At 41.4% G+C, this 18630-nt stretch overlaps 1 protein-coding gene across 2 annotated transcripts in view; it reads left to right on the forward strand.

Annotated features, from left to right (window-relative positions):
• Positions 1–18630, forward strand: part of LOC135104043 (hemicentin-1-like) — a 205199-nt gene that overhangs the window by 109057 nt on the left and 77512 nt on the right. For both annotated transcript variants that reach the window (XM_064010920.1, XM_064010921.1), the window contains 3 exons: positions 9220–9333; positions 12296–12505; positions 13215–13360. In XM_064010920.1, the coding sequence (XP_063866990.1) occupies positions 9220–9333; positions 12296–12505; positions 13215–13360 (470 nt within the window). The remainder of the gene's footprint in view (positions 1–9219; positions 9334–12295; positions 12506–13214; positions 13361–18630) is intronic.

Genomic DNA, 18630 nt, shown 5'->3' on the forward strand with positions numbered 1-18630 from the left:
CGTATTAACAAATGTCACCTTGGATTAACAGATCTAGAACAGTTCATGTAGTTATTAAGTGCGCTCTCTCTCTCTCTCTCTCTCTCTCTCTCTCTCTCTCTCTCTCTCTCTCTCTCTCTCTCTCTCTCTCTCTCTCTCTCTCTCTCTCTCTCAATACAAGCGAAAGTATACGTAACAATCTCTTTCAGCAGACGAGCATTAAGACACGCCCGGAACTAAACTCAACCCTTTTTTTAAATCACGTTTTAGAATTTACTTTTTATAAGAGAGATAAAATGAGTGGACTTTTTAACCCCATTGCGTTGTCCAGTCTTATATTCAGTCATTAAGTCCCTTTTTGTCGTCTATTTACTCACAAAGACTTATCAAACTGAATCTCACATGCCTTTCCTTTTTTTTTTTTTTTTTTGTCTCAGTACTTGTCTCGTAACATCTATCAACGTGTAGATAAAGAGTCACACCTCCATAAACACAAGGTAGGAACACAGAACACAAACAGCCAAGAACCGGTTACTCACGTTTCCTCCTAATGCTTCTGAGTCTCGCGGAGCTGTTCTCTGGTTCCCTCGGGTGACACGGCAACATTGCAGGCTGTCAGCGGCCCCAGGGAGGAGCGGCACTTCTGCTGACTCCCATGTCGCCGCCACTGACACCGCCTGCACCCCGCCCCAGGACCCACCGCTGAAACCTCATTGTCCTCGGTGATGCAGCCTTCTCTTCCCTTCCCTTACCCGCGCTGGTCTCCACGTTTTGCACTCTGGCGGATCGCGCAGCTGTTCAGGAAAGAATGCACAGGTTACTGAAAGGAAACAAAGCAGAAATGCTTTATAATATTGCACTGTGACTTTTGCAGTGTTTACACGTGAGAAAAAATAGACAAACAGAGCTGGGGCGTGAGAAAGATGGGTCGAGAAGCTGCTCAGGAGAGAATGTTACTGAAAGAAAATACAGCAAAAATATTTATAATGTTATACTATGACTCGAGTATTAGTGAGAAAAAATAGAAGAAACTTGAGACAAATAGAGCTGGCTTGTTAGAAAGGTAGTCGAGGAGCTGTTCTGGAAAAAAAAAAATCTCAGGTTACTGGAAGAAAATAGAGTAAAAATTCTTTATAATACTATATGCACTAGTATTCAGCGTGAAAAAAAAACAGAGTAATGAAGTGTTAGAAAGCTAAATCGAAGAGCTGTTCAGGAAGGAAGGTACTGAAAGAAAATAGAGTAAAACACCTTACAAAATCATACTGCATCTCGACTACTAGTGTATTGACGTGAGAAAACAGTCAGGGAGAGTTGAAGTGTTAGAGAGAGGACTCCTTTAACAAACTGTGTGTCAACCTGTCCCGTCCTCACCTCGCTGCTTTATTCCCCTGATGTATAAGTATTTATTCCTGCAGCTCAGAGTTTCATAAAGGATTCCACGCATGTTATAAACTGCACACTTATTTATTCGCACATTATTGAAGCGTCCATTAAATTACGTCTGTGTTTAATCAGTGGATGTTTATTATCGACTTCAACTCAATATTTTTACGGACATTCACGTCATAAGTTGAATTTGCGCGGACATGAGCCATGATGAAATGTTTAATAAGGCAAGTGAGGATTGAAAAACGGCAGAATTGTGTCTAAGGAGAGGTAAAGGGAATGGGGGGAAATAAGAGAGGAGAGTGGAGGAGGAATACGTGAGAAAGGTGGATAAGGAAACGTGGAAGATCAGGAGGCAAGGGAAGGGAAAAATAAGAGAGAAGGAAATTGAATAAGAAATGAAGGGGGAAAGAGAAGAAAAGTGGAAGGGAAAAGAAGATCCAAGGAAATTGCAAAAGGAGAAAAGAAACTTGAAGGAACAGGAGACAATGAAAGACGAAGAAAGAAGAAAGAAAAGTGGAGAATGAATGAAGAGTGAGGCGAAGAAAAATGCAGAGAAGGAGGCAAGTGAAAGGGAAAAGAAGAAGAAGGAAACTGAATAAGGAATAGGATGAAGGGGATTACAAGTATAGCTGAAGAAGAGAATGCAAGTGAAGTGGAAGAACAGGGAGAAAAAGTAGACGAGGAAAGGACGGAGAGATAAAAGGAAGGAGACTACTAATGCTCGTCTTGTGAACCTGATATCCACCACCACCACCACCACCACCACAACCACCACTACTAATTCTATTACTACTAATACAACAATACCATCACTGCTCCTACTTTTACGACAATTTTCACTACCACTATGACCACTACTGTTATTTTTACCACCAATACAGTGGCAGTTCTTTCACCATTCCTTTACTCCCCTCACCCCTTTCACTGCCAACACTATCACTACAACTATAATTATCACCAATTATACCACAATACAATACCTGGCTGCCACAATACAACACCTGATTTTACTCGTACACTATCACCACACTGCAACACCATCTTCCACTAACCCAACAACATCATCTTCACTTCTGCACCATTCTACTTCGATACACCATCCTGTTCTACATCAACACCATTTGACTTCATTGTTGTGGCGATAAAAATACCAAGCTTGTCAATGTATATTCCTGCACCATCACCGCACGACACTTCCTCCTACACCATCACACCATCACAACACCCTCAACACACACTACCACTCGCAACACAACCACAATAGCTACACTACTACCACATAACACTTCCCCCTACACTGCAACACCTACATCACAGCCACAGCCACACAACACCTAGGAGATCGCAAAACAACACATGCAACCCTGGCAATGCGGAGAGGAGGAATGGAATACTAGAGAGAGAGGGAGAGAAAAAAAAAAAGAAAGAGAACCAAGACGGGGAAAATATAACACTGCAACAAGGGGATGAGGAGACGGCGGCAACATTTATCCTGAGCTAAGAATGTTGCAGTGTTTTCAGAGGCGCTGAATGTTGAATGGGGTTGGGGATGAAGCAAATGGAGTGCATATTATTTCGTCTAAATCCAAATCGAGCTTTACTTAGGCGTGGGAGATTTACACCCAGCGAAGTGTAGTATGGTGTAGTGGAGGAGAATATTACAGGATTGCATCAAAAGGGAGGGAGCGTCTGTGTGGATGCTAAACAGTGTGAGATGTAAGAGTGTATAACTTTGAAGTGAATTTTTTCTCCTTTCTTTGGCAGCGTTTAAGTCTGAGTCGGCCACAAATTTGCGCCATCTGTAACGCTCCCATAAGAATGCTAACAGTAATTATCTCCACCCAAAACTCGCGCACACCGTCCCCTCGTTCCCTGCTCTGCTTAATTACTCTGCCTTAATTACGTCCACCTCAATGCAATGAAAATTTACTGCGCTCTCATACGCTTGTCACTCTGTTTTTTATTCCCACGTTTTCTTTTACAGCCACTTTCTACTTTTTTATTATCTTAAGTTCAAAATAGTTCATGGGCTTTGCTAAGGTATATTTTTTCCTGTGTTTTTAGCTTTGTGTTGGGTGTAATTCTCAGGTGAATAAACGCGTTCGTCATGCCTCCAGCTGCTGCATCGCCGACAGTTGTGTTTGTATGCACGGATGTATTACGGCTTGAAAATAATTGTGTTACTTAATTACACCATCCTTACTCTTAATACTAACTGTAATTATACTATAACATACTACAGATGCGGCTACTACAGCTACCACCACCGTCATTATTACTACCATCACTACTACTACTACTACTACTACTACTACTACTACTACTACTACTATACCGCTACCACTACCACTATTACAAGGAATCATAATCGAACCATCACCCATCACACATGCACCACACATGCTCCGTTTCAAGCGTAAAGCACTTTCGCAGCGGCCAACAGGTCTGCTCTGCTTTAATTTTTCATGGTATTTATTTACTCGTACGTCAAGATCACACAGGAGGAGTGAGCCAGCTTGGGAGGGACTGAGCCTGGACAGAGATCAAGGATAGACTGGACTGAATTGGGCATGTAAGGACAAATTTGTGCTGGAGCCTGACTAGATAAAGCAAGACTGATCAGTAGTTAAGAACATCAGAACACGTGGCAGTCCTTATATAAAACATACCCACCTATATACACCTCATTCATAAATTTATCTAACCTTCTCTTAAGCCTCCCTACTGACTCGCCGCTATGAACCCGATTACTGAGTCTATTCCAGTCATTCACTAGTCTATACGAGAACCACTTCCTTCTTATGTTTAGTGGGATCAGAGTCCTGTACTTAGTGGCTCTTACAACACCCGCCTCGACTCCTTACTCCCTAACATACAAGGCTCCTGAGGGAAAGAAAATCGTGACAGTTTGATAGACGTTTCTCAACACAAAATTGCTTCACTTATCCCATCAAGAGTGTGATTAATGCACTCAAGGAGAGTGTTAATACCTGGAGGTTATATATACTCTTTCTTTTAACACAGGGTTCAAGGAAGGGGTAGCAGCTGCTTCCCAGAAATTAGGGGGGTCAAGGAGAAAGATTTACAGACATAAGTGGAAAAAAATGTTGAGAGGAATTAGCAGGAAAGCAGGAAAAGAAGTAAAAAGAGAGAGAGAGAGAGAGAGAGAGAGAGAGAGAGAGAGAGAGAGAGAGAGAGAGAGAGAGAGAGAGAGAGAGAACAGGTCAAAGTGTCAGGTGATAAAAGGCACTAAAATAATTAAGCAATCAATAAAAACATAAGAGGCAATCAATATTTCATTACCTTGGAGAAGAAAAGCAAAGGAAACAGGTGGTGAGAGACACAAGGGAGGCGTGGAGTGACTGGAACATGGCGAGCGGACGAGGAACAGAGAGACAAGAGAGGGAGAAAAAAAAGTGCCACAAGGGAATTAACGTCAGAGGAAAAAAAGAGGGAGTTAGGGAGAAAAAAGGACTGGAGGGAGAGGGAGAGATAGGGGGAGTGAGAGCCTTGTTGCGACCTCTATCGGGAGTGAGTCAGTGTTCTCGTGTTTCTTTCACTCTCGCAGTGGTTGATAAAAAAGAAAGAAAGAAAGAAAGGAACGATGTGGGTCGATGGCTGTGTTCAATAAAGTTTATTTACCCCTTACTGTGTGTGTGTGTGTGTGTGTGTGTGTGTGTGTGTGTGTGTGTGTGTGTGTGTGTGTGTGTGTGTGTGTGTGTGTGTGTGTGTGTGTGTGTGTGTGTGTTTGTGTGTGTGTGTGTGTGTGTGTGTGTGTGTGTGTGTGTGTGTGTGTGTGTGTGTGTGGTCCCTATACACGGCCCTCCCTTCATTCAAAGCTTTCCCCAAATGAGCAAAATTATTGATGGATTAATTCACCTCCTCCCCAGCCCGCCCTGCTGTGCCCTTCCCTTCCTGCGCTGTGCTGTATTTTCCCCTCATACATTCCATCTTTCGTACGCACAATGCCTGCTTTCCTCGCTGATCCACAGACAAAAACCCTCATCATCCTCCCCCTTCCTGTACGCACATTCCATCATTCAATCACAACGACTACACATCCAATTCCGCCTCACATTTACCATCTTCTCGCATTACACGTTTCGCTATTTTTCTCTTTTTCGTCCCCCTTCACCTTCCCCTTTGCTTTCCCTTCCCTGCGCCCAGAACCTTAGCCCTAATGGAAGCTGGTAATCAAGAGAGGTAAACACAGGTGAGGGTCACAGCGGCCAGGTGAGCTTGCCAGCCGACGCCCAATGGTATACAATTTTGTACAACTCCATATAGATTCGACGAAGGAATGCCAAGGGTTGTGAAGGGACAATGGGGTGTAAAATGCTGTTGTACGGGAACATATTGGCTCGGGAAAGGAGCTCAAGTGATTATTAAGGTTTGTAAGGCTATCAATACTGTTAATCCTGTTCATTCTAATTTGACAAAGGAATGCAATGGTTCAGAGGGGCAGTAGCGTGAAAAATAAGGTCGTTCCAGCTCTTACTGACTTGGTGAAGGAAACCCTAACTATTCTTGAAGTTTGTAAAATATTTTAATACTGTTGTTGATTTGACAAAATGAGTACTATGGCTCTTATAGACAGTATGATTGATAAATGCTGCTGTTCGAGTTCATAATGACTTGACACACATACACACACACACAAAAAAAAAAAGATTATAAGAGTTTGTAAGAGTTTAATACTGTTGCTCCGATTTATGCTGACTTGACAAAGGAATATCAATTGTTCAGGGACACAGCAAGGGTATACAATAATGCATTACCGGTCCATAGTGGCTTGGCAAAGGAACTCCAATGATTACTAAGGTTTGTGAGATCGTTTAGTACTGTTGCTGCGGCTCATAAAGATTTGAGAAAGGAATGCAGTCGTTCTGGGGGACAAGAGAGTGTAAAATAGTGTTATATCTGTCCATACTGGCTTGACAAGGAAACCCCAACTATTCTTGAAATGAGTATGATCGTTTGTTACTGGTGCTGACTTGACAATGGAAAGCAATGCATCTTAAGGACAGTGTGAGTAAAAATACTGCTGTAATAATTAATGTTGACTTAAAAAAAAGAGGAGCCAGTGCTTCTGAGAGACGGCTGAAAGTAAAATAATGTTGTACCAATTCATAATAACTTGCAAAATGCCAATATATCTTAACAATATTAGAAAATAAATTGTTGTTGCCTCGATTCATATCCAATTGACACAGTAAATGATAAAATGTTCTGACGGACAGTCTGAGTACAAAATGCTGCTGTACCGGACCATATTGACTTGACAAAGGAATTTCTTGGCGACAGTAAGAATGTGAAATGGAGTTCTTCCGGTCACTAGTGACTTAAAAGGAATACCAATGCTTCTAAGGAACAGCAGAATGTGTGTAATACAGATATATGACGACACATTGATAACTTACCAAGCAAGATGAGGAATGTGGCTGAAAACACACACACACACACACACACACACACACACACACACACGCACACACGTAAAACAAAAAAGAAAACCGGCAGGAAAAAAAATAATAAACGGATTTAACAAAACCGAGAATGAACACGATGATGATGATGATGATGATGATGATGATGAAGGCAAAGAGACAGCCCAAGCTACATGATTCTCCGCTGAGCTACAGGAGACCTTGTTTGTCCCTGTGAGCCTCCCGTGAGCCGAGAGCCGCGCCTCACTGCCGCCGAGCACTAATGCCTCGTTAGTGCTCGGGGCTTGGGGCGCCGACTGCAAACACGATGCAATCCAGGGTCGTTTCTTTACTGGAAGAGGGACAGCAGGAGGATCAGGAGCAAGAGGAGGAGGAGGAGGAGGAGGAAGAAGAGGAGGTGAACACAACAACAACAACAACCACAACAACAACAACAACAACGAAGATGAAGAGAAAGAGGTTATAGAAGAATTTAAGCTGGTGAAGAGAATGAAATGGTGACGAGACCAAAAGCTTTCTCTCAATGGCATAAGAGACAGGAAGGGAAGGAAGATGGAGAGGACAGTCACGAACAGTAAAGATACATTAACAGGAGAGTATTCATGTAGACTTATTTATTTGTATACATTGATGGATGTATGAGAAAAAAAAATGTTCTGTGAGTAGATCTAGGTAAATACACTACATCACATCACTCATATATACAAACATGTATATACAATCATCATTTTGCTCAAACTACATGCACGTTCCTGCACACACACACACACACACACACACACACACACACACACACACACACACACACACTAGGGAAAAACGAGTGCTTGTTACAGGAAAAAAAATAACGTAAATTGCAAAAAAACTGGTGTTCCTTCCCCACCACAAGTGATCACCACAGCATATCGCATTACAATTACTGACACACACACACACATACACACACACACACACAAATAAACACACACACACACACACACACACACACACACACACACACACACACACACACACACACACACACACACACACACACACACACACACACACACACACACACACACACACACACACACACACACACACACACACACACACACACACACACACACACACACACACACACACACACACACACACACACACACCATTAAGCAAGAACACGTATAGGTGAGCAAGAACATAAATTAACATGATGATGATGATGATGATGATAACGATGATAACCAAGAGACAGCTTAAGCAAACAATATATTTCTTTATTGGGGAGGTAGGGGAACAAGAACAACAACAACAACAACAACAACAACAAGTATGACTAAACAAGAACATGAACAGAACCTGATGACAACCCACAAGCAGCCAATCTATCACAACTTACTCATCTTCCACTCAATCCTCCTCACATTCCTTACTACTCATCTAGACAGCCTCCCTCATCCACCACCACCACCACCGCTACTATTCCCTCCCTTCGTCTAGACAAGCGCCTAGACTCCACGCTTGGGGCACGCGTCTGATGCTGTGGCGTTACCCTGTTGTTTTATTATAATTATTACTATACTCTACTGCAGGAAAAGATGACAGTCCTTAACGATGTTTTCTGAAGGGAGAGAATTTGATGTGGCTGATTCTTATTCTTTGGGCTCAATATCTTCTGACTTCAGGATCACATGACTTGAGTACAATTCACCTGAGTTCAAAATAACTAAACCATTCTCCTCATTTCTCTCACCTGTTTGGTTCGCCCCTCGTGGATAAGCTCTCCTCCGGGCGGGGAAGTGACAGTGTACAAGGGAGTAAGTATGTCTGTGTCAGCAGTGAAAAATGCTGCGTTTTATTCTGCTATGATGTTGTCAGCAGGATTGTTATCATTTTTTGTTATTTTTTTTCATTGTTATTTTTTTTTCGCTCTGTCTGTTGGTCTCTTGTCATTGAGTTAGGCTTGCTTTCTCTCTCTCTCTCTCTCTCTCTCTCTCTCTGGGGACGTAATGGACAGGGAAATGCCGTCGCTCGGAGCCTCGGCGAGAAATACAAAGGAGAGGAGATGCGTAGCTCACTGAAGTATGTATCCATGACCTTTAGCATTCAGGGAACCGCCGCGACACACCCTGGATTCCTGTGAGCCCTTTGCCGCCGCCAGGTGAGGGCACGGAGGAGACATAAAATTGACTCTCTGGAAGGTTGATAAAGACTCTATGACACTTCCACAGGAGTACTAAGGCTAGGTTGGATCAAGGGCATTCCACAGGTGTTCTTTGACCAGGATGAATCAATGTCGGTTATTCAACGAATCTTCTTATGCTTGAATGAATAAAGGTGCACCATTCTTAGGTCAGGATGCATCAAGGTCAATCTACAAGTGTTCCAAAGGTGTGACGTCCGTGTTGTTCTCCTTCAGAGCCGCCGCGGAGTGTGGAGGTGCTGGACAGCCAGATGGGGCGGGCAGAGGATGGTATTGTAGGTCCCTACCATGAAGGCCAGAAGGTTGTCCTCACCTGCATATCATGGAGAGGTGAGTGTCCGCTGCGCCAGGTGAGAGAACTGGTGGATTTATCTGTTTTTTTTTTTTTCTTTTCTTTTTCTGTTGTATTCTGTCTTAATTTCTTAGTTTCTTTGTATTGTTTGCTTTATTCTTTCCTTTTTTACTTTTCTTCTTATTTTCCTTTTTGCTTTTTCTTATTTCATCTCTTCTTTATTTTGTCTTTCGTTTGTTTTCTTAATTCCATGGTCTTGTTTGTTTTCATCTTTTCCTCGTCTTTTTCTTGAACTGTATCCATTTTCAGGTAGTTCAAGTGTTTTCCTTCTCACCTTCCGTTTTCCATATTTTTTTCTGCATTCTACGTCATCTTAGTTTTGATTTTTCCTCTTCATTTTTTTTTTTTTTTATCTTATTGTGACTTCTTCCCTGCACGTGTCTGTTTTCACATCGTTTCTAATTGCTTATGTTCTCGAATTTCATTCCCTTAATTAATTTTTGTTTACACATGTTTCCTCCTCTTATTGCAGAGTCATATTTTCATTTCTTCCTATTGCTTTAAAATGGTTGAGAGTGTCTGTCTGCCTGTCTGTCTATCTGTCTGTTTGTCTGTTTCTTTGTTTTCCTGTTTTTCTGTCTTTCTGTCTATTTGTCTGTATACTTGTCTCTCTATCTGTCTGTCTTTCTGTATCTAATCAAATACGAACATTTTTTTCAGCCTGTTTCTCTTCTATAATGACTTTTATCCACTGTACCATTTCTGGATTTAGATTAAAATTTACTTATCTATTGTCTTACCCTTTATTACGCATCAAGGAGTCTGGTCAAGGCTGCAACTAAAAATGAACAAGAGACAACACATTAAATACAGCTAAATTAATTACTGTAGAGAGTGGCATGATAAACAAATGAACTTCATATGGATACTGATCTATAGCACTGAATGTTATGCTCTCCGGTGCGGGCCTCTCTCCATGAACACACTGGCGCACTGAATGTATTACTGGTGACGTCAGTGGGGCTGGCGGTATCGGGAGCTGAGCGTCAGTCATTCGAAAATGCGAGAAAATATCGATGAGGGAGAGGTGGATTCCGTGATGCTTTTGTCGCTCCGCAGTCCGCGCCACTACTCAGGCTGAAGTATTAATTAACAAATGTACAGTTACGCGTATATATCACTGGTAGGACTCGGTATGTTTGTGCGTCTGTTTGTCTGGCTATGTCACATCCACCTGGTGTATTCACGTATAAGTATGGCAAAGCTTGAAATTATGCCCATACAAGACGCTGGATAAGCTTCACTACATTACAGTACACAGCTATATTACTGCCAGTAGTGTTTGGCTGTGCGTTTGTTTCTTCGTCTGTGTCACACCCACGAGATTTATTCACGTAATGATACTGTAGAGTGAACTTATAAATATATCCATACACGACACTGGATAAGCCTCAACACACGTAGATATTCGCATAGTCTACATCTATATCACTGGCAGCACTTACTTCCTTCGTTTATGCGTCTGTTAGTCTATCTATATCACATCTGACAGGCGTGTGTACGTATGGTATAGCAAAAAAACAAACTTAAAAAAATATCCACGCAATAAATTGTATAATCTTCACCACAGTAACTAGTACATCTATATCATATCAGTCTGTTTGCGCGAATTTTTGTCCGTCTGTCACATCCACGTAGCGTGTTCGCGTATTGGTATAGCAAAACAAACTCGAAAATATATCCATGCAAGAATCTGGATAACCGTCACCACACTCTGCCATTCTGTCCGTTTGTTAGCGCGTCTCTTTGTTCACCTGCATCGCATCCACGTGGCGTTTTTACATATTGGAATAGAAATATTATAAAAGTACATCCATACACGAATATGCATAATCCACACTACAATTAACTACCCAAACAGTCTACGTCAACAAATCTTAGCCGAATCTAAGCTCCTCCTGACGCAGCCGCAGCCTTAGCCGGGAAGTAATGACCCTTACTTCATGGGGCGCCGAGGCAATACCGGCGAGAAGGCGGAGAAATATAGCTTATCTCTTCCTCTTAACTCTGGGAGGAGTCAGAACAGCGGCGGGAGCTGACTTATGCTAGCGTGGCAAGGGCATCTGTCTCCTCCCCAGCCCCTGCACCCCTTCCCCAGCGTGCCTCTGCCTTTGGACTCTGTGGGGGGAGGGACGAGGGACTATGGGGCCGAAGGAAGGAGGGAGGGATAGAATGGAGGTAGTAAGAGTTAGGAGAATAGGAAGGACAGCGGAAGTTAAAGACGAAGGGTAATAGAGGGAAGAATGAGGAGAATGGTGAGGAGAAAGAAGTTTATGGAAGATGACGGGAATTAGAAGGAATGGCAGCTGGCAGGAGGAGGAGAGAGAAGATGGGGGAGAAAATCGAGTGATGGGAGAACAAGAGGAAGATAGGGAGGGGAAAAAGGACGTATACATGAGACTTAGGAGAGTATGAAGAAAAAGGGAAGATAAAGAAGAGGAAAGGATAATGGAGTGCTGGGAGGGTGAGGAAGGGGATGAGAGAAATAAAAGAATGGTGGGATGAGGAGGCCTGAGAAAAGAAAGGATTACAAAAAAGGGGAAGAGGCTGCAGAGGAGAAAGCACTGTAAGGAGGGAAAGGAAAGTGACCAGTACTTTGGCTGTGTGGCTTGACTCTTCTATTCTTTCCTTGTTTCCTTGCTTTATTCATTCATCCATTCATTTCATTCCTTCCTCCCTTCCTTCCTCTCCACCTTTCCTTCCTGAATCTTTTCCTTCCTTCCTTCCTTCATTCATCCCTCTCTCCCTTTTTTTTCCTTCCTTCCTCCATTCCTCCATTTCCTCCCTTCCATTCATTCCTTTTCATTTCCACCTACAAGCATCACCACTAACACCGTCCCTTCCTTGTTCCCTTCCTTCCTCCCTCCCTCTCTCCCTTCACCTACCATCCTTCTTCAAAACTCCTCATCTAACTTCAACCACCACCACCACCACCGTCAGGCACACCACTCCCTAACGTGACGTGGTGGCGGGAGGAGAGGCTGCTGGACGAGACGTGGGAAGTGGGGGACGAAGGGCGGCAGCAGGTAAATAACTCCCTGGTGGTGGAAAGACTGACGCGTGAATGGCACAACGCGACCCTCACCTGCGCTGCCACCAACACGCCCCTCGCTGAGCCCATCACCGCCTCCGTCACCATTAAGATGTTTCGTAAGGGAGACTGATTTTCCTTTTTTTTTTTTCTTTTTCTTGTTGTGTGTGTTAGCGTTCGTGTGTTGTTGGTTAGGTTAGGTTAGGTTAGGTTAGGTTATGTTAGGTTAGGTTAGGTTAGGTTAGGTTAGGTTAGGTCAGGTTAGGTTAGGTTAGGTTAGGTCAGGTCAGGTCAGGTTAGGTTAGGTTAGGTTAGGTCAGGTTAGTGTTTCTAAGGATAGTTATGAGTTTCTTTCTAATAGATTTGTTTAATGTTAATCTTGTTTCTGGTAGATAGATAGATAGGTAGACAGAAAAAGACGCATAGTAAGATATATATACTAATAAAAACAAAAACAGATACATAAGTAAATGAATAAAAAAAAGCCAAACACTTACATAAAACAACAACATACTAAAAGATAACCAACATTAGAGAATACAAGACACACAAACACATAAGTAAGCAGATACAAATGACAGATTAACACATCCATAAATGCTCACATGCATACACGCATACATACAGACAGATAGGCAGACCAACAAACAAACAAATAGACAGAAACGCAGGTAGAATGATAGACAGGTAACTTCCGTCTCAATTTGCCAATGTTGCTTCCATCATTTCTACAACTCACCTCGGGCAATAAAACTAATTCTCTCTCTCTCTCTCTCTCTCTCTCTCTCTCTCTCTCTCTCTCTCTCTCTCTCTCTCTCTCTCTCTCAGTGTTGCCAACCAGCGTGGTGATCCGAGGTCCAGGCGCGGTGCGTGAGGGGAGTCAAGCTGAACTCCTGTGCACCTCTTCAGGGTCGCGCCCACCTGCCAAGCTCACCTGGGCCTTTGAGGGGAGAACACTGGAGTCGGTGCAGCTGGTGAGTACCGGGGTGACTGACTGACTGACTGACTGACTGAATGACTGGTTGAAAGATTTGTTAGTTGGTTTGTTGACAAGGTGCTTGGTTGATTGGTTGGTCGATTGACTAACTGATTCATTGCTTGATTGGTTGACTGACTGACTGACTGACTAATGACTGACTGATTCATTGCTTGATTGATTGACTGACTGATTGACTGACTAATGACTGACTGACTCATTGGTTGATTGGTTGACTGACTGACTGACTAATGGCTGGCTGATTGATTGATCGATCGTTTGATGGACTGATTCACACGTCAACTATTTTTTTTCTGGTATCACTGGAATAAAATAATAGGCTATTTTCCGTAATGTAACATAAACTCTCCCAACATAAGTTAACCAAATTAGCCAAACATAATCTAATCTAACCTGATCTTACGCATCCCAAAAGTCACGTGACTCCAAATACCCAATAAATATCTCTATAAAATGAATGACACGAAGACAGAGTGACAAACTAGTGAGGGTATTCAATAAGTTATGGTACCGCAAGAACGAAGTAATTTATCACTGGCCAGACTTACATTGTCACCAGCTGGGGTTACGAGAGAACGCTACCTCCCTCACTACCTCCCTGCTAAGACATAAGATCGACGGACAAGAACTACACCACAAAGCCACTCATCAAGGTAGGGGGTGCATGTAGGGAGTGAAAGCAAGGATGGCGTAGGGATAAGGGATGGTACATAAATAAGTAAACAATGGGAAATCATAACTAGATACGTAAGGAAAGGAGATAGACTGAGAGAAGAGACTGAGAGAAACTACCACCTTTTACCTAAAATTATTAATATTTAGACGACAGAAAGAAAGAAGAATGTATATGTATAAATAAAAGCATGTTCAAAAGAAAGGCAAGTGGTGTTAAAAAAATACACATGCAAGAGGAAATAACGTAAATGTTTGACGACGAAGAATAATGCAAAAAGAGAACACACACACATACACACACACACACACACACACACACACACACACACACACACACACACACACACACACACACACACACAAACACACACACACACACACACAGAGAGAGAGAGAGAGAGAGAGAGAGAGAGAGAGAGAGAGAGAGAGAGAGAGAGAGAGAGAGAGAGAGAGAGAGAGAGAGAGAGAGAGAGATGGAAGAAACAAAGAAAGACACCAAGAAATGCAAGGAAAGAAAAACCAAATCGAAAGAAATGAAAGACGAAAAAAAAAGAATGAACAAAACATGACAAAAAAAAAAAAATGTATCTTGAAATCAGCATTGAAATCAAAGAAACATAACAAAATAAAACAAAATGCCAAAACATATATAAATAAAATTGAAACAAAATAAAAAGGAAAAAAAAAAATCGCAAGAAGGATGCAGAGTTGGATAAATGGCGGAAGGAGAAAGAGAAAGAGAATCACAAATAGGAAAGGGGTGAAGAAAGAAGTGGAGAAGGAGGAGAAGGTCAAAGAGAAGGAATAATGGAAGGAGGAAGGAAGGGATGCGTGAGAAAGGCCTGAAAAATGGTAGAAAAAAGAGGACAGGAGAGAAAGAGAAGGGAGAATGAGACAAGGAAGTTAAGGAGAGAAGGAAAGAAATGACATGCAAAAGAGAAATCTGAGCATTACAAAGGCGAGAGAAAGAGAGGGGAAGAAAATTAAGCAAAAAGTGAATAAAGACACAGAGGAAAATGCTAAAAGAAAGGAAAATAAAAATAAAAGAAAATAAATGTTCAAAGAGTCAGAAGTTCTAATATCACAAAAAAAAGTATAACTTACAAAAAAAAAAATGAAGAAAAAAAAAACAAGCAACATAAATTAATGAAATAGCAAAAGCGATGAGAAAATAACAGACAAAAGTAAAAACACAAATACTTGAACTCAAAACAAACACAACAACAACAACAATAACAAAAAACAAACAAACAAAGATAAAAAAAACACTAGAGAAAAAAAAACAAACGCATAAACAAAACAGATAAACACACACACACACACACACACACACACACAAACACACACACATCTAAACAACATCTAATCTATGCATCATTTAATTTCCCTTCCCTCGACTCACGAACACGAGGGAGCGTATATTTATTACAAGCACAAGCGAGAGGAACAGAAGAGATGTGATGTCGCGTCAATACTTCACTCTTAGCCTGCCGAGGTACAGGGGAGGCCGAACAGGTGACGGGAAGAGATGATCAAACAGAGAGGTAGCGTAGGCGGGAGTGGACAGAGAGACAGACAGGACAGAAACAAGTACTGAAAAAACAAAAAATGATAAAGCGGATAGATATATGGGTAGGTAGATAGATAGATAAATGGATGGATAGACATATAGTCTGATAGGCAGATAGATATACAGATAGTTAAATAGATAGGTTGATAGATTTAGATAGACAGATAGATAGATCGAATGAGCTAACAAACAGAAAAAGATGGATAAATAGATAGATAGACAGACAGACACATAGATAGATAAATAGATAGATGGTTTGGTAATAAAATAGCCAGACAAATACAGAGTAACAGGTAAATTGAGTACGTACATGAGAACATAGACAAATAAATAGATGCAAACACACAAAATTAATACAGAGATCAGTAAATATGCAAAATACAAAAATAAAAACAAATAAAAAAAAGAAAGATAATAAGGAATCGCACAAAACTGAAAGAAAAACTTGAAATATAAAGGATAAAAAAAAAGATGATAGAAAAGATGAAAGATAAAGGTAAGACAAAGATAAAAGATTAGAGGAGAGAGGAAAGAGAAAATTACCGAAAAAAAACGAAAAAATAATCAAAGGAAAAAAAAGCACAAGGGATAGAAAAGAAAGAAAAAGACATCAAAGGAAGGGAAAATGTTAAAAAATAGGGAAAAGAATCAGACTAAAAGAGATGAAAAGCAAGAGAAAAATAATCAGACTATCTACGTTACCAAATAGATATATAAGAAAAATAGCAAGGAAAAATATAATAAGAAGAGCGTGCCGATTAAGACCAAGAAAAAGTAATAAGAAAAAAAATCATGGTGGTGAAGGAGCAAGAGAAAGGAGAGGAGGAGGAGCAGGAGACGAGGAGGAGGAGGAGCAACAGGCGGAGGAGGAAGACAAAGGTACACTACGAGGCTTCAACACTGCAGTTTTATTTTGGGTTTATTTATCTTATGGTTGTATTAGTATGGTAAAAAAAATATACATATCACTCTGGCAGCTCTACGCGTCCCTGCAAGTGTCAAATTCAACTTACATGGTTGGGAGGAAATAAGACCGTGGCATTACAGAGTTGGGGGTTAGTGACGTGCGAAGATTTATTTTTACGTAGCGAATACAGAAATGAAATGAATGAAACGAACAGAGGGACAAAAAATAGCCGACTCTCCTGGTTTTCCTCGTGTTTTCTTTCATGGAATCGATATTTTGAGCGTGTTTTCTTTTTTTTTATTGTGTTTGTGTCCTTGATATTACCCAACAGCTCAGCATCAGTCCATCTAATCAACACCAGTCACCAACCCAACACCACACCAGCCACTCATTTCATCACACCATTAGTAAACACACAGTCAAACTCCACGCATGCACGCACTCATACACACACGCACGTACCGACTCGTCTATTTGGTTGGGCGGCGCTCTCGCAACAAGAAACTTTCTACAAAATGAGGCGCATTAGACCCTCCGCTTTGATGTTACTCGTTAAAAAAAATAATAAAAAAGCCAAAAAAAGTCCCTTCCGAAAATAGAGGCTCTTGATGTGAGCGGCTGCGGTGGCGGGGAATCAAGACAGCAGTTTCCGCCACGCCAGACGCTTACTTTGTGACGCGTGCTACGGGAAAAGTACCTCTGGAAAAAAATCTATAATATTGCACTGTTTAGGAAATGCAAATGACAAAGTAGAGTATAGAATGGAGTAAGGAGAGAGAGAGAGAGAGAGAGAGAGAGAGAGAGAGAGAGAGAGAGAGAGAGAGAGAGAGAGAGAGAGAGAGAGAGAGAGAGAGAGAGAGAGCACTGCAATCCTGCCTCGATGCGTCACGTCAGTTTTTATTTGTCAACTAGACCGACCAACAGGACAAAAAAAAAAAAAAAAATGAAAAAAAAATAGCAAAAAAAGCTCACGCAATTTGCCGCTTCTAAAAAATCAAAGAAAAAAAAGGTAAATTTTCTTCCTGATGTATCTTTTTATTCTTATTTCGAAACAGTTCAAGTCACAGGAAGGACGAAAACAGAAACAGGCAGAGAGTTCCAGAGTTCATTTGTACTGCTTCTAACACACTCAGGAAGGTGATCGACTTGGTTCAGTCTGTTTACAAAGCAGAGACTGACAGGGATCACCACGCCATCTGGGAGGGTGCCATCCGATCCTCCCTCATAACGTAGGTTGGAAGAAAACTTACTAGAATTCTGATGTGATTATGAGACGCAAATTAGCCAATCATAGTTCAGAAAAGAATAACATGTAAGGATTCAGAACACAAGGACTCTGTAACTTGAATTATTCTTTTGTTTTTCATTCTTCCTACGACTTTACCTGTTCCAAGAGAGGATTATTAAGACTCACACGGAATTATCACACGGAATTATTGGAATTATCTTGTACTTCGCGTTTCGAAGCCATGATTATCATTATTTTTTCATACCTTTCTATTCTTAAGCTACTCATCCTTTCACTTACAAAAAAAAAAGCAACAAAAGTAAGTGAATATCTAATTTGGTCACGAAGACTTCCCCAAACAACGAGATGACGACATTTTAACGACAACCATTCTTTGTACATATTTTTGTAGCCTTTAACAAGTCATCCCTTCATTTACCCTAAAAAAGAAAAAAAAAAAAATAGAAAAGTAAGAAAAGTAAGCAAAATTCAAATCTGGTAATGGAAACTCTCTTAAACAACGAAACGACGATAACTTACGTTCAAGTGGCAATAGGAATGTTCCAACACTTCCTCTAGCTTACACCAACCCAGGAAGAGAGCAGCTGTGCTAAGAAAACTACCATCCCCACCACGACTACCACCACCACCACCACCACCACCACCACCACCATCGCTGTAGGGGGGCAAAGAAATCGGCGTAACGTGACAGGAAAGGCGAACAGACATCAGGCGGGGATTTGGGACGCCTTTTATATTCTCCAGCACCTCATAAGGAACATTCCCTATGAAAAATCATCGCCTCTCTCTCCAGCACGATACAAAAATAATGGAGCTTCGACCGATATAAATGTACTTAGGTGAAAT

This window comes from Scylla paramamosain, chromosome 10, assembly GCF_035594125.1.
Source record: "Scylla paramamosain isolate STU-SP2022 chromosome 10, ASM3559412v1, whole genome shotgun sequence".
Lineage (NCBI taxonomy): Eukaryota > Metazoa > Arthropoda > Malacostraca > Decapoda > Portunidae > Scylla > Scylla paramamosain.